This window comes from Pristiophorus japonicus, chromosome 4 (assembly GCF_044704955.1).
Source record: "Pristiophorus japonicus isolate sPriJap1 chromosome 4, sPriJap1.hap1, whole genome shotgun sequence".
Classification (NCBI taxonomy): Eukaryota; Metazoa; Chordata; class Chondrichthyes; family Pristiophoridae; genus Pristiophorus; species Pristiophorus japonicus.
In genome coordinates this window covers 276,932,851-276,954,692 of record NC_091980.1, presented here as the reverse complement: position 1 = coordinate 276,954,692, position 21,842 = coordinate 276,932,851, and the positions used below count along the sequence as shown (strand labels likewise).

Below are 21,842 nucleotides of genomic sequence, written 5' to 3'. Positions count from 1 at the left end.
CAGGAGGATGCTGTGATATGGCATGACACAAGGATGGCATGTAGGGATCTGAGATTTAAGTAATCCTGATGAGAGCTCTGATGTCCCTCTTCATCCCTCTGCGCATATGTTCCTGCATTTCTGGTTGCCTAGGCTCTTTCCTGGAGGGCAAGGTGGCATGCCAATACATGCCATTAATGTTGCCAAGTGTAGCAATTTGAATCTTTGAACAATAAATGTAGCTACTTTGCACTTGCCAGAACAATGCAAATAAAAAAAACCTTGAAATTACTCATGCAAACTCATCCACTAACTGAAACTGACAAGTGACCACAACTCTTTTAAAAGTTGACAAAATTAACAGTTAGATCAAGTGCCCCCCGATCTGGGGGACACTCCAAACATTTTACAAGGCCCTTTTTTTTTTGTATTTCTGTAGGTTTTTTTGTGTGTTTTTTTTTAAGCACTAAAACCATAATTTACAAGTGCGCCCTATAAAAGGGGAGGGGGACACTAAAACCCAGCAATTAAAACAAATTAAACTTTAAAACATATAAAATCAAATTAAAATTTGGTTGCCGGGGGTAACGATGTACTCCAGTCCCTCTGGCGCTCACCTCTTGCGGAAGGCCGCGAGCGTACCGGTGGGCACCGCGTGCTCCATCTCTAAGGACACCCTGGCCTGGACAAGTGACCACAACTCTTTTTAAAGGAGAAAAAATTAACAGTTAAATCGAGTGCCCCCCAATCTGGGGGACACGCCAAACATTTTTCAAATAACCTTTTTTTTTGTATTTTTTGGGCACTAAAATCATAATTTTTTACAAGTGCCCCCTATAAAAGGGGAGGGGGACACTAAAACCGGCAATTAAAACAAATTAAACTTTAAAACATATGAAGTCAAATTAAAATTTGGTTGCCGGGGGTGATAATGCACTCCAGTCCCTCCGGCGCCCACCTCTCGCGGAAGGCCGCGTGCTCCATCTCTAGGAATACCCTGGCCTGGACAAGTGACCACAACTCTTTTTGGGGAAACCAAAAATAAACATTAAATCAAGTGCACCCCGATCTGGGGGACACTCAAGACACTTTCCATCTGCCCTTTTTTTCGTTTTGTTTTTTGTTTGTTTTTTTTTTGTGTTTTTTTGCTTTTTTTTGGCAGTAAAACCATAAATTTTACAAGTGCCCCCTATAAAAAGGGAGGGGGACACTAGAACCCGGCAACTAAATTAAACTTTAAAACATATAAAATCAAATTAAAATGTGGTTGCCGGGGGTGATAATGCACTCCAGTCCCTCCAGCGCCCACCTCTCGCGGAAGGCCGCGAGCGTACCGGTGGACTCCATCTCTAGGGACACCCTGGCCCGGACAAGTGACCAACAGAAACTAACCTGCCCTGACAGCTGGGAGTGATTAATGCGGATGCCTATTAATAAGGGCATGCTTATTTGCACTACAAAATGCTCTGATTGGCTCGCTATGATCACATGACCTGATTGCTGATTTATCCTTCAAGAGAACCAGACACACTCGGATGTTTCTCTGGAATGTGTAATTAGAACAGCGCAGCCCAGCCCAGCCCAAGTCCTCAGTGACTTTGCAAAATGTAATTCGAGCCTTTCTGGCTGCTGACTCCAGACAGGATAGAGCACCCCCATCCTAGCCCAAGTTCCTGCCCCATCCCAACCAAAGTTCGTGACCTTACCACCCTCCCCCGCCACACCATAGATGGGACATTGCGTGTGGGTCACAGATTGTTAGCAGGTTTATTGGGTATGAAGTGAATAGGGACACACTCACCGAGTTTTCTGAGAAATCGGGTGTGGGTGTAAAGGGTGTGGGGTTGGAAGGTGATCCGTCTTCCCCGAGTTTCCTCTCTCCCCTTCTCCCCTCCCCCCCCCACAGTCTCTCTCTCTCCCTCTCTGTCTGTCCCCACTGCCCAGTCTCTCTCTCTCTCTCTACCCACTCCCCAGTCTCGCTCTCCACCCCCAGTCTCTTTTCTCCCCCCAGTCTCTCTCTCTCTCTCTCCCCCTCCAGTCTCTCTCTCTCTCTCTCTCCCCCTCCAGTCTCTCTCTCTCTCTCTCCCCCTCCAGTCTCTCTCTCTCTCTCTCTCTCTCCCTCCCCCTCCAGTCTCTCTCTCTCTCCCCCCCAGTCTCTCTCTCTCTCTCTCCCCCTCCAGTCTCTCTCTCTCTCTCTCTCTCCCCCTCCAGTCTCTCTCTCTCTCTCTCTCTCTCCCCCTCCAGTCTCTCTCTCTCTCTCTCCCCCTCCAGTCTCTCTCTCTCTCTCTCCCCCTCCAGTCTCTCTCTCTCCCCCTCCAGTCTCTCTCTCTCTCTCTCTCCCCCTCCAGTCTCTCTCTCTCTCTCTCTCCCCCTCCAGTCTCTCTCTCTCTCCCCCTCTAGTCTCTCTCTCCCCCTCTCCAGTCTCTCTCTCCCCCTCTCCAGTCTCGCTCTCCCCCTCTCCAGTCTCTCGCTCTCCCCCTCCAGTCTCTCGCTCTCCCCCTCCAGTCTCTCGCTCTCCCCCTCCAGTCTCTCGCTCTCCCCCTCCAGTCTCTCGCTCTCTCCCCCTCCAGTCTCTCTCTCTCTCTCCCCCTCCAGTCTCTCTCTCTCTCTCCCCCCCTCTCTTTCTCTCCACAGTCTCGCTCTCTCTCTCTCTCTTTCTCTCCAGTCTCTCGCCTCCCCTCCCCCAGTTTCTCTCTCCCCTCCCCCCAATCTCTTTCTCCCTCCCCCTCTCCCCAATGTCTTTCTCTCCCCCCGCCCCCCCAATCTTTTCTCCCCCGCAGAAGGCCGCAAAAATGTTTGTGTAGATAATCACACCGATATTCTAGGCAACAGTCCTGAAGATATTCCATAGCTATACACACGCAGCACAGCTCCTCACGATACATGCCCGACTTCCGGTGTCGGGTTCGAGGAGTTTGCGCATGCGCGGGAGCGGTGTCTAGGGGCAGTGGTGCGCATGTATAAGCGTCGGGGGCAGAGTCCAGGGTGCGCAGGCACAGAAGGATGCTCTAAAAATGAGTGCAAATAATCACTCTGTTTAAATAATATCCCTGGAGCTGGTGTCCTGCAGCTGTGCACCTAATCTCCCTGTCACTGTCTGGTTGAGGTGCAAAGGTAAGTGTCCATAATGAATTTGGCAGATCGGCGCCTAGTGAGCGTTGACGCTCACTGACATCATGATTTGCCTGGTGTTGAAGTCCCCAGCGGTACCTCGTACTGGTGGCGCAATGGGAGTCTGGATTTGCCGTGGGCCGCCAGATTCACCTCACCCCAGCACTACTGCATTAGTGCCCCGTCACTGCCCTCTGCAGGTGCTAACGAGAGGCGCTAACCAACTGAATTTCCCCCTCCCCCCCACCCCCTTGTCTCTCCTTGTTTGGTTGTGTATGTTACTGCTGTGAGGATTAAGTTTCTGGAAGTTTAAACAAATCATATTATCTAAATCAATTTCTCATCCAAGTGCATTTCCCAGCCCAAGGAGCTTCTACAGCAGCATATAGGAACTTAATTAGTGCATCAACAGAAAGTTCTTTAAGACGAGAGCTTGTTCCGTCATATGGTTCTATTCCCTAGTTGAATTATGTTTTCCTAAAGTTGAGTTTAGAAGTTAACTCGTATGTAATTTCCTCTTTTATGCTTAGATTTATGTTATTCACTTGCACAATGCAACTTTTATTAGGCACATGTGCCAAATCTAGTGACTTGTATAAAGACTTCTTATGATTATGATGTCAGCCTTCGCTAAGTGGTAGCATTCTTGCCTCCAAGTAAGAAAGTTGTGGGTTCAAGTCCCACTCCAGAGACTTGAGCACATACAGGACTGAGGGAGATGCTATCTTTCAGATATTTTAAAACAAGGTCCCATCTGCCCTCAGGTGGACATAAAAGATTCATAGCACTATTTGAAGACGACCTTATGAACTACTCCCTGTGTCCTGGCCGATACTTATCTCTCAACTAACATCACCCGGTCATTACCTCATTACAATTTGTGGGACCTTGTGCACAAAATGTGCTGTTGCGTTTCCTACATTGCCACAGTGACTACACTTCAAAAGTCCTTCATTGGCTGGAAAGCGCTATGAAACCTCCCGAGTTGATTAAAGGCGCTATATAAGTGAAAGTTATATAGCCCGTGGGCGAAGGTGCAGTGAATGAGGGTACGGGGCCCAGAAGAGGAGAGGGCCCAGGGGCAGCACGGGCCAGCCCACACTGCGATATGTGTGTGCACTAGGTCCGTGCAGCAGAGCAGGTCTCCAGTCGTCCTGGTCTACCCTTGCCACTGGATAAAGACCTAGCTCTGTCAAGCCCATGTGGTGGCAGATGTGCAACGGTCACACGTACAGGTATCTTCCACCCCCTCAATTGGAGTTCAGAACTGGAACATCGGGTCCTTCATTTTAACATCTGTGAACTCATGTGGAAGCAAGTCATCCTCGTTCGAGGGATTGCCTATGATGATGATGATAAGTGAAAGTTCTTTCTTTTTTATTTTCCCATTGTGGAAAGGTCCATTGGAAGCAAAGATTTGCGGTTTGGTTTCTCTTCCCAATTTTGTGGAAACAATTTACTGAGAGACTAAGTTATTTTACTTCATTTACTTTTAAAAGAATACTTACGTTCAATGAGTTTACTGCATATTTCCTGTCTTTGCTCCTGTTTACGGTTGTACCGAACAAATACACAGAGGGTTCTGGCTGAGGCTCTTTGGACTGGAAGGACATTCTAGATAATAATAATCGCAACCTGAATTTTAGTGTTATCACAATTAGCATTTCCTTCAAAAATGGTCATGTAACAATCTGTTGACATCAACGATGCTGCACATTGACATAAATTATATTTTTAAATTCGGTTTGCTACTCATGAAGTGAAAAGGTCCTCATGAATTAAAGAACATTAGCAAAGAATGCAACATGGAACTTTAACAGAATATCCCAATTAATGCTTATGCAAGTTTTAAATTAAATGCCAACAGGCAAGTCAATTAATAATGATCTACTCTTTAAGCAAAAAAAAAATCAGCACAACTGAACATTAAAAATGATCACATCAGAGATTACAATGATTCAGTGGTTAACCAATAATGTTTTGTAATGGTGGCCTGACATCTTTAGATATAAATAAAGCCGTTAAAATAGTGATTATAAATAAATATTGCAGACATAAATGGAAGAAATGGAAGGAAACAACAGAAATACATGTTGTTTTCACACTCCAGACAGAGAAGTAACTGTTAAGCAACAGAGCCTAGACTTGCACAACAGAAAAATGTGTGAATATAATTTGACATTTGATTTTAAACCAGATATTTTAAATATATATTGGGATATCAAAATGACATTTGCCTGCAAGAAAAAATGATACCATTTGTTAAAATATGGTTACAAATATGAAGTAACTCCTTAAATGCTATACTGAATTAGATCTTTATAAAATCCACAGAAAACAGGATAAAGATCTAAAATGAATACATAACACTTCAGAGATACTACTTTTTAAAATCAAAAGAGAGATTTAATTGCCAGAACGGGATAGAAGAATTATTATCTATTAGTTTCTTATAAATCAAGTTGAACGCTGTAACAAAATTTGGAGTATGCAGAAATTACTGCTATATATTTCAACCGGATAATTTCTAAAATTGTCTTTGCATTTGCTGTGTTTTTAAAAAGAAACAAAAAATAAATTGTACACTTCTTCGGAATTATCCTTAATGTGGAGTTACAAAGTAAAATGGAAAAATAATCCTCTTCAACTGGGAGCATTAGTATCTCGAGTGTCACATAACTTTTACATTGTTTCAAAATGAGTAGAAATTGCACTTGAGATTGATCTTACATTTGTCGTCATTATTCTAAACATTATGGGCAAAAACTTGTAGTATATCTGATCACTTGAAATGACTTGTGGCAGACAGGAAAACGTCAACAACAGCTTCTCATGTATTCTCCACTTTAAGGAGGTGGCAGCTCTCTGTTCAGCCACTGAGAGAGCTGGAATCAGATCAGGAACATGTACCTGGCAACAGAATTTCCAATTAAAATAAGGTCTTGCAAACTCCAGTTATCTTTCCACATATATATGTACATAAGGAGCCTCACAAAATACTTTACAAGGTCAAACTTATTAAGAGTGCACATTTAAAATTTCAGTAATTTGATGTTCAGACCTGGCCTAAAAAAAAAGTAAATTATTTCACATAGGGTGATGCAGTATTTAATACAAAAGTAAGATTGCAGTTATAATTCACATGAATTCTAGAGGTCTGCCTCAAGAATACAATAATTCTAGTCTATTACTTTGTTTATACAGTTTCTTACTAGAATTGTTTATACAGTAAGAAACTGTATAAACAAATTGTGATTGTACTGATGTATGTTTTCTAGTTAGGGGTTCTTATCCACATTGGTGTGGAGCATTTTGCTTTTGATGCAACAGTGGCTTAACTGTTAGTCCCTTAGAAGATGAGAAAGGGGATTTAATAATGGGAAATGTGGAAATGGCTGAGACCTTAAATAATTATTTTGCTTTGGTCTTCACAGTGGAAGACACAAAAACCATGCCAACAATTGCTGGTCACGGGAATGTGGGAAGGGAGGACCTTGAGACAATCACTATCACTAGGGGGGTAGTGCTGGACAGGCTAATGGGACTCAAGGTAGACAAGTCCCCTGGTCCTGATGAAATGCATTCCAGGGTATTAAGAGATGGCGGAAGTTATAGCAGATGCATTCATTATAATCTACCAAAATTCTCTGGACTCTGGGGAGGTGCCATCGGATTGGAAAGCAGCTAATGTAACACCTCTGTTTAAAATAGGGGGCAGACAAAAGGCAGGTAACTATAGGCCGGTTAGTTTAACATCTGTAGTGGGGAAAATGCTTGAAGCTATCATTAAGGAAGAAATAGCGGGACATCTAGATAGGAATAGTGCAATCAAGCAGACACAACATGGATTCATGAAGGGGAAATCATGTTTAACTAATTTACTGGAATTCTTTGAGGATATAACGAGCATGGTGGATAGAGGTATACCGATGGATGTGGTGTATTTAGATTTCCAAAAGGCATTCGATAAGGTGCCACACAAAAGGTTACTGCAGAGGATAAAGGTACGCGGAGTCAGAGGAAATGTATTAGCATGGATCGAGAATTGGCTGGCTAACAGAAAGCAGAGAGTCGGGATAAATGGGTCCTTTTCAGGTTGGAAATCAGTGGTTAGTGGTGTGCCACAGGGATCGGTGCTGGGACCACAACTGTTTACAATATACATAGATGACCTGGAAGAGGGGACAGAGTGTAGTGTAACAAAATTTGCAGATGACACAAAGATTAGTGGGAAAGCGGTTTGTGTAGAGGACACAGAGGCTGCAAAGAGATTTAGATAGGCTAAGCGAATGGGCTAAGGTTTGGCAGATGGAATGTCGGAAGGTTTGGCAATGTCGGAAAATGTGAGGTCATCCACCTTGGGGAAAAAAAACAGTAAAAGGGAATATTATTTGAATGGGGAGAAATTACAACATGCTGCAGTGCAGAGGGACCTGGGGTCTTTGTGCATGAATCCCAAAAAGTTAGTTTGCAGGTGCAGCAGGTAATCAGGAAGGCGAATGGAATGTTGGCCTTCATTGCGAGAGGGATGGAGTATAAAAGCAGGGAGGTCCTGCTGCAACTGTATAGGGTATTGGTGAGGCCGCACCTGGAGTACTGCATGCAGTTTTGCTCACCTTACTTAAGGAAGGATATACTAGCTTTGGAAGGGGTACAGAGACGATTCACTAGGCTGATTCCGGAGATGAGGTGGTTACCTTATGATGATAGATTGAGTAGACTGGGTCTTTACTCGTTGGGAGTTCAGAAGGATGAGGGCTGATCTTATAGAAACATTTAAAATAATGAAGGGGATAGACAGGATGGAGGCAGAGAGGTTGTTTCCATTGGTCAGGGAGAACTAGGGGGCACAGCCTCAAAATACGGGGGAGCCAATTTAAAACCGAGTTGAGAAGGAATTTCTTCTCCCAGAGGGTTGTGAATCTGTGGAATTCTCTGCCCAAGGAAACAGTTGAGGCTAGCTCATTGAATATATTCAAATCACAGATAGATTTTTAACCAATAAGGGAATTAAGGGTTATGGGGAGCGGGCGGGTAAGTGGAGCTGAGTCCACGGCCAGATCAGCGTGATCTTGTTGAATGGCGGAGCAGGCTCGAGGGGCTAGATGGCCTACTCCTGTTCCTAATTCTTATGTTCTTATTAATGTTGGGGAAGTCCAGAACCAGGGGTCACAATGTAAGGATAAGGGGTAAGCCATTTAGGACCGAGATAAGGAGAAACTTCTTCACCCAGAGAGTGGTGAACCTGTGGAATTCTCTACCACAGAAAGTTGTTGAGGCCAATTCACTAAATATATTCAAAAAGGAGTTAGATGTAGTCCTTACTACTAGGGGGATCAAGGGGCATGGCGAGAAAGCAGGAATGGAGTACTGAAGTTGCATGTTCAGCCATGAACTCATTGAATGGCGGTGCAGGCTCTAAGGGCCGAATGGCCTACTCCTGCACCTATTTACTATGTTTCTAACTGCACAGTGGTTATTCATTATGATGGCAGGAATTGGGTACAATTTATGAGACATCCTTAACTATTAGGGTTAAGTGATCAATCCATTTTCTGTTGGAATTCTTTTTGTTCAGTAAGTACAAATATAGATCATGAAACTGTTGCAAAAAAGTAATTATTTTCAGTTTTACCATCGTCTCCATTCATCTATAGTAAACATCAGCAGGGGACAAGTACAAAATTAGTCAATAATAAGTTTTCTGCATTAGAGAACGTCTCAGCCACTTTGCTACAAAATTGAAATTGAGATGAAAGAACAAATTTAAAATCATCATCATAGGCAGTCCTTCGAAATCGAGGAACACTTGCTTCCACTCTAAACGTGAGTTCTCAGGTGACTATACAGTCCAAATCGGTAATTACAGTCTCTGTCAAAGTTCGTTGAAGGAAAGGGTGGGTGGGGAGTCTGGTTTGCCGCACGCTCCTTCCGCTGCCTGCGCTTGTTTTCTGCATGCTCTCGGTGACGAAACTCTTGGTGTTTAGCGCCCTCCTGGATGCTCTTCCTCCACTTAGGGCGGTCTTGGGCCAGGGATTCCCAGGTACCAGTGGGGATGTTGCACTTCATCAAGGAGGCTTATAAGGTGTCCTTGAAACGTTTCCTCCACCTACCTGGGGTTTGCTTGCCGTGTAGGAATTCCGAATAGAGCGCTTGCTTTGGGAGTCTCGTGTCGGGCATGCGGAAGATGTGGCCCGCCCAATGGAGTTATAAGAACATAAGAATTAGGAACAGCAGTAGGCCATCTTGCCCCTCGAGCCTGCTCCGCCATTCAACAAGATCATGGCTGAGTTGGTCGGGTGTCATCAGTGCTTCAATGCTGGCCTGATCGAGAACACCGAGGGTTTGCAGGATTTTGCGGAGGCAGCGGTGGTGATATTTCTCCAGTGCTTTGAGGTGTCTACTGTATATGGTCCACGTCTCTGAGCCATACAAGGAGGGCAGATATCTTAAATCAATCATATGACTGATTACAAGGTACTGTTTTGCAGTAAAATACCGACTTATTTATTACTTAGTAAATAAAATACTAGATGCATGTTAGACAGTAATTCTGACATTATTGCATTAGTAATCTTTAGTTGTCCTTGTAAATAATCACCTCTAAAGAATCACCACGATGAGTAATCAGATGATTGCTTATCAAAGTTACTGTTGGTATTTTACATTAGTCACGGCAGAAAGAGATATTTTAGTGCTAAATGATATGAATTGCTGCACTTCTAAAATACCAGAATACACTATTGCTTACCTTACTCTCTGTTCCTACATGGTCTCCTCCTGTAATAATCAATCTTAGAATTTCTGGAAGGTGATCTAACAGTGCATCCAATACCTAGATATGACAAAACAATGAACCAAGCTCTTACACAGCATGACTACATCAGGAAGTGCACAAAAGTAAAATATGGCAAATTTATAAAGTAGATTGTTCTGCAATTACAGTGATCAGTGGTGACATAACACTGACAAAAAAACAGATTGCTCACTTTTAGGAGTAGTGATCATCATTGTTCAAAGGATGATTATACTGCATAATGAATGATTATACTGCATAATGATGATGGACAAGTGATACAAGTGTTAGAGTTTTAAATGAGCTGAAATTTATGGGGAATGGAAACCAGCCAGGAGACCATTTGAATATTCAGATCAGAAGGTGACAAAGCCATGCATGAGTGTTTCAGCAGAAGACGGATTTAGAGAGAGGCAAAGGCAAGCAATGTTAGAGGTGGAAGTAAATGTTCTTGGAGGATATGGGTTCAGAAGCTCAGCTCAGATAGGACACAAAGATTGAAAATAGTAGGGTTGAGAGGTGGTGGTGGAGAGGTAGAGCTGGGTGTGGAAGCTGAGCAATGTCTGTATTAGATGTCCCCAAGGTGCAGTACGTAGATGAAGAAGAGTAGGGGTCCAAGGATAGATGGAGACAACAGTGCAGGAATGGGAAGAGAACCATTGCTGGAGATGCTATGGCTGTGATCAGATAAGATTGTGTCAAAGGCTACAGAGAGGTTGGGGAGGATGATGAAGGATAATGCACCACAGTTTCTTTCTTTATTAGTTATACTTCATCTGTAATACAGTAGAGCCTACAAAAAGGAAGAACTCATCCAGCTAGGATTTAGGATAGAGATTAGCACAGATCAACTAAGAATATTCATCTTTCAGATAATTGGTGAAAGAATGCAGATTATCCAAGTAATTGCACTATCGATATATTGGTTTGGGTAGAACTAACTGAGCATCCCATGTTCCTTGAGAGTCTCATTTTGCTGAATAACAAGGTAGCGAAAAATGTCTGACTTGCTATCGTCTCTGTATAACATGGTGCCCAATAGTTTGGTCTTAGGGAACTTAAAAACACTGGGATAATAATCCAGTTGACATAGTAACGGAACAATTGTCTGGCATTCCATTGTAACATATGTTTCTACTGGGATCTGTGTGGGTTAGATCGGATGGCAGCACAATTTCTTGAGCAAATTAGAAATCAGGAGACCATGTACAAAGTCAAATACACTGCGTTTAGTTTGACTCCAGGGTATGCAGTTCACTGGCATGGCTAGAATCAAAAAGAGAGCGGTCTTCTCACAGGTTGACTTTGCGATTACGGTGGTGAATCTGGAGCAGGCTTCAAATTACACAATACAATTAAGGAAAATACATTATTGTGAAAGTTGGTAACCAGGAAAGATCCATTGCACTGAACACACATTTTAATCTATAAGATGGCATAGGTTGGTGACTGTAGTGGGGAGCAAATGAGTTTGTCCAATGAAGATAGAGCACAAATCAAAAATGGTGTTTGTAGCACTGGCAGAAGAAAACTGTAAATTAGCAGTGGAAAAAAACTGACAAACTTTGAAGGTTTTTATTCTAAAGCCAAAAAAAAAATGACAAAAATGGGAAAGGATTAAACAATTTATTATGTAAAACTGGTGATGTATTATTTACCTTACCTCTAATGATTCATCTTGTAAAAGCGCAACCAGGTCTTTGTGAACTATGTGAACACTGGAGCCTAGCAGCTTAATGACCTACAAGAATAAATTGCACAAAACTTTATACTCTAATAAGGAATGAAATGATCACTTGTAAAATATAATTGTTCTTATTGTTCTTCAAGGACGACAGTAAAAAATTTGTTCCAACATTTTTTAAAAGGTTTTCTAATACTTCAATTTATAACAAATACCCTGTACTAGGAATGAAGAATTGTTCCATAAAGTTTTAGTTTTCTCTGATTCCACTTCAAATATTAGAAAATTGCACAGATAAAAGTTGTGTAACAGAAAAGGCAAGTACAGGTACAATGTCTGAAATCCAGAATCCTTGGGACAGAGTTCGTGCCGGTTTTTGGGTTTTGCCAGATTTTGGACAAGAAAATCAATAGTCTGAAATCTGGAATCCTTGGGACCGAATCCGTGCTGGATTTCGGACCTCGCCGCCCACCGCTCCTCGCCGCTCACTGATTCCCACCGCCCGTCGATTCACGCAGCTCCTCCACTCGACGATATCCGCCGCCCACGGCCTCCCGGCACAGCGTTTTTTTAAACCAGTTTCCTCGTCCCTCGCTGCCTGATGTCACCTCAAAAATGTCCGGTTTTCAGAATTCCGGATTCGGGACATTGTACCTGTATTTTTAAAACCACAGGAACCTCACAGTACTTAGCATGTACATTTTGGCCTTGCCCCTCCCTGTTTCTGTAATCTTCAGCCCTATAACCCTCCATTCCTCCAACTCTGTCCTATTGTGCATCCTGAAATCCTTTCAACCCATCATTGCCTTCAGCAATCTAGTTCCTGAGCTCTGAAATTCTCTCCTTACATTTCTCCATCTCTCCACCTCTTCTCCCTTTTGTTTTTTTTCTCCTTTCCTTGAATGTGTTAACTTCTTACGGGCATCCAGTTCAACAAGTACTGATCACCCTCTGGCACCTTGCCCAAACAGCTAATGTTCATGTGATATCTCAATATTGGGAGTTGTAGGCTCAGCTGCGTACAGCATCACAAGTGAACTTGATCCTTAAATACACGCGCGCACACACACGTACACACATACTTTCAGCAGCAATCACTGGATAGATTATTGGGAACCTTGCCGATTTCCCACTCTCTAACCAAAGAATGATTAGCCAATTGTAGCACGCCTCTTGTACCCCTGCTGAGATAACACAGACCGGCAATCAAACCTTGGTCCTTTCCGGTCTGTGAGATTCAACTGTTCAATAGCTAAAATTACAGACTATCAAAGAGCCAACAGAGATAAATTCTATAGTTTGACAATATTTAAATGTGACAGAAGTAGTGTGGGACATTCACTTTACCCAATGTTTTTATAACTATTACTATGACTTTGTTTTGACGCAAACAAATAAACTTTGTGTGGCATTAACCTTGACAATGTGAACATAAGTATATATTAAAGAACCTTACACAAAATTAATCTTTGTTTCTATTCATTCACTGGGTGTGAGCGTCGCTGGTAAGGACAGCATTTATTGTCCATTCCTAATTGCCCTTGAGAAGGTGGTGGTGAACCACCTTCTTGAATCGCTGCAGTTCGTGTGGTGAAGGTACTTCCACAGTGCTGTTAGGTAGAAAGTTCCAGGATTTTGACCCAGCAATGATGAAGGAATGGCAAAATATTTCCCAGACAGGATGGCGTGTCACCTGAGTGAAACTTGGAGATGATGGCATTCTCATACACCTGCTGCCCTTGTCCTTCTAGGAGGGCGCTGAGCACCGAGTCTTGTCGCTGAAAGCATGCAGAATACAAGCGCAGGCAGCGGAAGGAGCGTGCGGCAAACCACACCCCCACCCACCCTTTCCTCCAATGACCGTCTGTCCCACCTGTGACAGAGACTGTAATTCCCGTACTGGACTGTTCAGTCACCTAAGGACTCACTTTTAGAGTGGAAGTAAGTCTTCCTCGATTTCGAGGGACTGCCTATGATGATGATGAAGTGATGAGGTGATAGAGGTCGCGGATGTGGGAGGTGCTGTCGAAGAAGCCTTGGCGAGTTGTTGCAATACATCTTGTAGATGGTAATTGCTGCAGCTACAGTGCACCGCTGGTGGAGGGAATGAATGTTTAAGGTGGTGGATGAGGTGCCAATCAAGTGGGCTGCTTTGTCCTGGATGGTGTCGAGCTTCTTGAGTGTTGTTGGAGCTGCACTCATCCAGGCAAGTGGAGAGTCCTCCATCATACTCCTGACTTGTGCCTTGTCGATGGCGGAAAGGCTTTGGGGAGTCAGTAGGTGAGACACTCACTGCTGTATACCTAGCCTCTGACCCGTTGTTGTTCCTACAGTATTTATGTGGCTGATCCAGTTAAATTTCTGGTCAATGGTGACCCAGGGATGTTGATGGTGGAGAATTCAGGGATGGTAATGCCGTTGAATGTCAAAAGGCAGTGGTTAGACTCTCACTTGTTGGAGATAGTCATTGGCTGACACTTGTGTGGCGCGAATGTTACTTGCTACTTATCAGCTCCAGCTTGAAGGTCATCCAGGTCTTGTTGCACATGGGCATGAACTGCTTCATTAACTGAGGAATTGCGAATGGAACTGAACACTGTGCAGTCATCTGCAAATATCACCACTTCTGACCTTATGGTGGAGGGAAAGTCATTGATGAAGCAGCTGAAGATGGCTGGACTTAGGACACTGCCCTGAGGTACTCCTGCAGCGACGTCCTGGGGCTGAGATGATTGGTCTTCAACAGCTACGAATATCTTCCTTTGTGCTAGGCATGACTCCAGCCAGTGGAGAGTTCTCCCCCTGATTCCCATTGACTTCAGTTTTACAAGGGCTTGAGGTCAAGGTCAAATGCTGCCTTGAGGTTAAGGTAAGTCACTCTCACCTCACCTCTGGAATTCAGCTCTTTTGTCCATGTTTGGACCAAGGCTGTAATGAGGTCTGGAGCCGAGTGGTCCTAGCTGAACCCAAACTGGGCATTGGTGAGCAGGTTATTGGTGGGTAAGTGCCACTTGATAGCACTGTTGATGACACCTTCCATCACTGGATTGGGTGGTAATTGGCCAGATTGGATCTGTCCTGCTTTTTTTCCACAATTCTCCACATTGTTGGGTAGATGCCAGTGTGTAGCTGTACTGGAACACTTTGGCTAGCAGCCGACTAATTCTGGAGCACTAGTCTTCAGCACGACAGCCGGAATGTTGTTGGGGCCCAAAGCCTTTGCCATATGCAGTGCGCTCAGCTGTTTTTTGGTATCACGTAGTAAATCGAATCGTCTGAAGATTGGCATCTGTGATGGTGGGGACCTCAGGAGGGCACTGGGCACACTGCCTCAACACGCAACAGGGGTATTTTTATCTTCTTGTTTTTCAGGGTTTTTCTTTTAGTTTCCTGAGATCGAGAATGAAAGTCACCTGAATTCGGTTAATAAATGAGCAAGATAACTGGTATTAAAAAGGGAACTCTCCTTGTGGGCCAAGTCCCAGTGTCCTCTCTCGAGCAAGCACACTAATTCAAGACTTGCTTGAGGATTAATCCCATCCTGAAACGGAGTAGCTGCTGTGGTTCACCTTGCTGCAACTATTACACACTGGTGAAAAAGAAACTCGTGTAGCCAATGAGGAGCCGAGTGATTACCTTGAAAGATGGCGGGATTTTCATGGAAAATGAGAGGCGACTCCAATAAATACAGTGCTATGGTACCATTCACATCTCCTGATATGGCCAGTTTACCCCTGCAGCCAATCCACAATAACAATACTAATTGTGTATCAGTCAGATTTGCTGCGTCTTTGGTGCCAGGTATATGTTACACTTATCTTGAGATTTCCAGAGGTGTCAAGCCACTCTGCTCCATGTCTCCAAGCAACAATATTTTTGATGCCTAAAGCTTTATAACTTTGAGACTGAATGCTTTATTTTTTCTTTTGATTCTGAACTGCTTACTGGCCTTGCAAGCTTCAAGAGATAACTATTCTGTAATTAGTGTTCCATTGTGTGTTGTAGGTTTAAGTGAATTAAGCATTACTTGAGTCTGTCCAACTTGAGAAAATAGTTTTGCATCAAGTATAAAAAAGTTTGAAATTATTCACAATACAAGCTGGAATGACGCTTGCCAAGAAGTTGGGGGTCACCAGTTTGAGCCATATCCAGATAAAATTAAGAGTTACAGTCATTTAGATAACAATAGGCAGAGCAGTAAAGCATACTGCTATAATTGACCAAAACAAAAACACAGAACTAAATTGGTGAGGTACACCCCTGGGTTTATTCTGTAACAGGAGATGTGACAACTTTTGATTACATTCCAACAATTGTATTCCATTTGTTGCTTTCCCCCCTCCTGAAGATCCTGGGGTATTTTTTTTTATGGGCACCAGTTGTAGGCAGCCCACGGGCCATTATTCATGTTTGTGACATGAGGATGAGTGTCAGCAGGCTATTCGAACATGGGCAGCATCATAGCTAAGCCTGATCCTATCCTTTCTCAACATTCACATATGAGCAGTTATAGAACCATAGTGATCATTTTCCCACTTCAGCATGAGTAATAAGTTTGATTTTGATTTTCCAGAAACCTTTTAGTGTCACTGCATAGGTCATCCTACTGTACCTCCATACTAAACTATGAAGCAACAGGCATGTATATGGAATTAGGTCGCAGATCAGCCATAATCTCATTGAATGGCGGAACAGGTTCGAGGGACTGAATGGCCTACTCCTGTTCCTATAACATTGTGAAGAGTCACTGGAAAGCACTTACTTCATGGAAGCCAGTGGCAACAGTACGTCGGACAAGAGTTTCAGGATCGTGACAGAGGGTTGAAAAAGTGGGATAAAGTTCAGAGCAGAAACATTTAGGATCCACAAAAAGTATCATTGCCTGTGTGGAAAAAAAACAAAATTAAGTCAAATAAAGATAAATGTAACCTTAAGTGACACATTTATGTGGGATAGAACACTTTAGTAAATGTACAACTCTTAAAGGCTGGAATGTTTTAGTCACAGTAATAAATTCAGGAATTCAGATATAGAAGAGAAGAGCAGGGGAGTTATCCCAGTCCCCTGGCCAATATTTATCCCTCAACCAACATCACTCAAACAGATTATCTGGCCATTATGACACTGCTGTGTGTGGGAGATTGCTGTTCACAAATTGGCTGCTACATTTCCTACATTACAACCGACTACACATCAAAAAGTACTTCATTGGCTGTAAAGCACTTTGGGACATCTGGTGATCGTGAAAGGCGCTATATAAATGCAAGTCTTTCTTTCTTCTTTCAGCTGACTTGGGTCCATACTGGAGTTCCCTCCCTAAACCCCTCTGCCAATCCACCTTCCTCCTCTCCTCGAAGATCCTCACAGTCCACATCTTCACCCTTTGATTTGGCATCCATTTTGTCTAATTACACCTTTGTGGGCACATTTTTCATTTTAAAGTGCTATATAAATGCAAGTTGTTGTTGTTGCATATAGGGAGTCAAGACCAAATGCAGTCTTCGTGTGGTTATTGTTATACAATATTTGATATTTAATTATTGTACATATCTTATGTCTTTCCTTCTTACGTTCCATCTACAAAACCTTAATCCAGTCATCAACTTTTTCCATTTATTAATTTCAATGTCCACATTTATAATGAAAACGGCCTATAAATTGTACCCAACGCTCCCTTAGTTTTGCATCTCTCAGCTCCTTAGCCTGTACGGTAGAGACGATTTTATGTTGTAACTCTACTTTGTTGCTTCCCAAATTGCCCTCAGTTTTGCTACTTAACTAGAAATAATACAAAATCAAAGCAATTTTTTTAAAATGACAATACATGACTTTAAAATAAGGATTGAATTACATCTTCACGCCTTGGTCCAATTGTCCCCTGATCTCTAATCCCACTTCAGCTGACAACTAAAATTGGTCTCGACTTCAAACATGCAAGACCAGGGGAGATCGACTAGTAATATATTAAAAGTTTGCATGCACTTCTGATCACATTTTCAATTATGAGTTCCAATGTCCATACTTATAATTAGAAATGGAATTTCCATTATAAATGTGGACTTAGGAATTCATAGTGGAAATGTTGGGCTCACTTTTGGCCAGGAGTTGCTCTGTTTTTTTGGGAGTAACTTGATTTTTCTGGCGTAACTTAAAAATCCTCATTTTCCCCAATCAATTTGCACCAGTGTAACTGAGTTAGTTACAATTTTTTCAGTTTCGTTTTTTTTCTCAAAAGGGAGTGTTACCAGCCACCTATGCCAGTTCTGCCCATTTAGGCAACTTTGGCCAGCTAATAGTTACTCCGTTTATACTTAGGCCACTTCAGAAAACCCTTGTGGAGAGTTAAAGAAATCGGCGCAGGTAAGTACATCGGAGGCCATTCGGCCTGGGATAGGGGCGATAAGCGGAGAGGACCTGCCTGCACCTAAATCACCAAGCCTTACAAACCACCAAACCTTGCAAACAAAGTGTAATAAGAATTCAGTAAGAAATAAAAAAATTGAAGTAAGTCCTACCTTCATCTTCAAACTCAGCCTAGGAAGGCAGCGGGCCAGCTGGTGCGGGAGGCCACTCGGCCAGGACTAGGGGCGGGCAGGAGAACTGATAGAAATCATCGGCAAGCAGAAGCACTATCAGTTTTCCTGCCCGCCCCTAGCCCTGGCCAAGTGGCCTCCCGGTGCGATCGATTTCTTAGAAATCGCACCGGGAGGCCACTCGGCCTGGGCTAGGGGCAGGAGCAATTCAACTAGCCGGCATCAGGTCTCACAGAGCGGCTGGGGGCAAGGAGCGATTCAACTGGCTGGCTGGGGGCGAGAAGCTACATGCACATGTGCAGACGTCCCGCTATAGTTTTCGGCACAGAATGCTGGCTCCACCCCCGACTCGACTGGCCATGCTGCGCGACTACAGGGAAGAGGCCGGACAGCGGCCAAAGTGGGAAGGAAAATTTTCGCCGCACTTCGGAACAGAGAAAAGCGGCACAATTCTGGTAAGTGCGCCGAAAACGGGCTGGGCCAAAATTGAGGCCGATGTGAGGAAGTGCAGATACTTAAAAAAAGACTTGCATTTATATAGCGCCTTTCATGACCACTGGATGGCTCAAAGCGCTTTACAGCCAATTAAGTACTTATGGAGTGTAGTCACTATTGTATTGTAGGAAACGCGGCAGCCTACTTGCGTACAGCAAACTCCCACAAACAGCAATGTGATAATGACCAGATAATCTGTTTTAGTGATGTTGATTGAGGGATAAATATTGGGCAGGACACCAGGGATAACTCCCCTGCTCTTCTTCGAAATAGTGCCATGGGATCTTTTACGTCCACCAGAGGGCAGACAGAGCCTCGGTTTAACATCTCATTCGAAAGACAGTGTAGCGTTCCCTCAGCGCTGCACTGGAGTATCAGCCTAGATTTATGTGCTCAAGTCCCTGGAGTGGGACTTGAACCCACAACTTTCTGACTCAGAGGCGACTGTGCTACCCACTGAGCCACAGCTGCACTGATGGGTCACTGCATTCTATTTCAAAATACATTGGAAACACCTATTATGGCATGTCTCTCTTCCCCTCCTTCTGCATCGAATTCCCTCACTGCCCCTCTTGCCTCTTCCATCCCTTCAACAACATCACTTTCTCTCCTCCGCTCACTTTTCCTAAGGGGGAGGTACAAAACAAGTAAGAGTACAAAAGCAAAATACTGTGGATGCTGGAAATCTGAAATAAAAACAGAAAGTGTTGGAAATACTCAGCAGGTCAGGCAGCGTTGGTGGGGAGAGAAAGAGAGTTAACATTTCAGGTTGATGAAAGGTAGATGGATAAGTTCTGCTAAGGGCCACATTTTTCCCATAAACTCCACCTGAAATCCTGCCTCCAGATGCTGGTGACAGCTTTCCCTACCATGCCACGCTAGCCACCACATCTGTGCCTAAAGGAAAGATGAAAAAGACAGAGACAGAAGAGGACGACAAGGAATTAAGAAAAAAAAATTTGGGTAGAAAAATGAGAAGAGATGATAAAGAAAGAGACAGAAGAGGAGAGAAAGAAACAGCAACACAGACAGTGGAGACAGGTAAGGGAGACCACAATGTCTACATACAAATGCATAATAGTTATAACACCGGAGTAGTTACTAAACAGACACGCTTATTTGTACTGCCAAAATGGCCACCCTGCTCCACCCTTTGTCTATGATTGGTCCCCTTGGAGGATAAGCCACACCCTGAAGCCTCACTGGAATGTGTAACTGGAACTGCCCATCCCAAGGTCTCACTGACTTTTCAAATTGTAACTCGATCCACTTTGTCTTCCTGAAGCGACAGACCTCCCCAGAAAACAGCTAGGGCCAGCTAAAGTGCCTTACCCCAGTGCAAGTGCATCCCTCTCCAGCCAAAGTCCCTTCTTACACCAGCGCAAGTGCATGACCTTACCCCCCGCCCTCCCCACCCCACCATAGATGCGTCATTGTGTATGGATTGTTAACAGGTTTATTGGGTATGAAGTGAATAGTGACAGTGTAGTGACTTCTGGATTTCCAACAATTTCCCTTGTCGGGGGTTGGAAGAAATTGATCCCTCTCTCCTCTCCGATCCCTTCCCCATCCCCACCCGTGTCTCTCCCCCCAGTCTCTCACTCTCTCTCTCTCTCTCTCTCCCCCAGACTCCCTCTCTCTCTCTTCCAGTTCCCTCTCGGCCCCCCACGCTTCTCTGCCCGCCGGCCCTCACGACCCTCCGTCGCCACTCTCAGTCACCTGCCGGCCTTCTTGGACCCCAGCCGCCGCTCTCGGCCGCCTGCCAAGATCAGGTCGGCAGTCTCGGGCCTCGGGTCCTGCTTCTGGGCACCACATGGAGCAAATAATTCGGGGCCGGGGGGGGGGGGGGGGGGGGGGAGGGGGGGGGGCGAGAGAAGCGGAGCTTGACAGATACCGCATGCGGGGGCTGAGGTTGACAAGACACCGCATGGGGGGCGGATCTTGACAGATGCATGTGCAAAAAAACACAGCACAGATAGTTACCTCGTTATTAAACTGCCTGTGCACTGTGACAGATTGAGTAGTACAGCATAAAACAAATCTACATTTTAAAATCTGTACTTACTGGCAAGTTGTAGGCACAATTCTGTCTGACAGACACATATTTTGCATCCACATCCGCTGCGTAGAACTGATTCATGTGCTCACTTTGACCATTTTCATGTTGTAGGCCTAATGTACTAAATTTCTTGTAGAAATCCAAAAACCACAAATGTTGTTCATCAGTTAAATTCCCTAAATGGGAAAGAAGATAATGATTAAATATAGTGGGGTAGAAATTCAACGCCGCCCGAAATGGGTCGCACCTATCGCTTCTGATGTGTTTTCATCGCTGCTGTGGATGAGGTGGCCTCCTGCACGAAATTCAACTCTTTGGCATTTTCTTTTTGAGCAAACTGGAAGTCGGTCATAATGGGGGCGCAAATGTGGCAGTGGGCACTCTAGAGGGGCGGAAGTGGAGGCGGGACAGAGTATCCGCCACCATCAGTCATCAGCCTGGCCCTGATGACGTCATGACACGTGTGCGGCAACACATCTCTCCCCTTCACTTAAAGGGGAGAGACGCTGTGAGCTCTGTGATTATTTTAGTTCGGTTCACTGGGCCACCAGGGAGGACTTCGGCCGGGCCAGTGGCCTGGCACCCAAGAGCGGGTGCCAGGCTGCCTGTTGGCGGCACGGCCGAATCTAGGGGGCATAATTGTCGGGCTGACAAAAAAAAATGGCGGCCGCAGCAGTGCGCCCTCCCCTTGAATAACCGCCGCACAGTCATGTCGCACACACTTTGAAGACAGTGAACCAACAGAAAAAGCTGTTGGGGACACCGCTCGGCGGCCCGAAGATTTTTGTTGTTAAATTTCGATGGAGGTGCCGGTGATTGGTGTCGTGCTCTTTGATGACGCACATAGGAGGGGTCAGCAGCAGTGGGGCGGAAGTGGGGACCATCAGAAAAATCAACTAGGTGAATTTCGCTGGTAACAGTCATTCGACCGCAAATCGGCGATCACTCGACTCCGCCGCTTGCTGACGGTAAAAGGCCTTTTCGGGAGGCTGAATTTCGGCCCCATTTTGTGATAGAGGCTGCTAATGGGATCTCCAAACCTGGTCCCAATATGTCCAGATTAGATTTAGCCTTCCTCCGTCCCACTATGTCTTATTATTCCAATGTTTTCCCATGACTGTCACTCTCTCCTCCCATATCCACACTCCCCTAATTTTCTATTTCCACAGTCTCATCCTGTCACAC

At 44.3% G+C, this 21,842-nt stretch overlaps 1 protein-coding gene across 5 annotated transcripts in view; it reads right to left on the bottom strand.

Moving 5' to 3' along the window:
• Positions 1 to 21,842, bottom strand: part of ppp4r4 (protein phosphatase 4, regulatory subunit 4) — a 220,291-nt gene that overhangs the window by 51,546 nt on the left and 146,903 nt on the right. For all 5 annotated transcript variants that reach the window (XM_070879527.1, XM_070879522.1, XM_070879523.1 and 2 more), the window contains 6 exons: positions 20,664 to 20,833; positions 16,333 to 16,452; positions 11,550 to 11,627; positions 9,842 to 9,925; positions 5,821 to 6,000; positions 4,599 to 4,704 (listed from right to left, as the gene is read on the bottom strand). In XM_070879527.1, the coding sequence (XP_070735628.1) occupies positions 4,599 to 4,704; positions 5,821 to 6,000; positions 9,842 to 9,925; positions 11,550 to 11,627; positions 16,333 to 16,452; positions 20,664 to 20,833 (738 nt within the window). The remainder of the gene's footprint in view (positions 1 to 4,598; positions 4,705 to 5,820; positions 6,001 to 9,841; positions 9,926 to 11,549; positions 11,628 to 16,332; positions 16,453 to 20,663; positions 20,834 to 21,842) is intronic.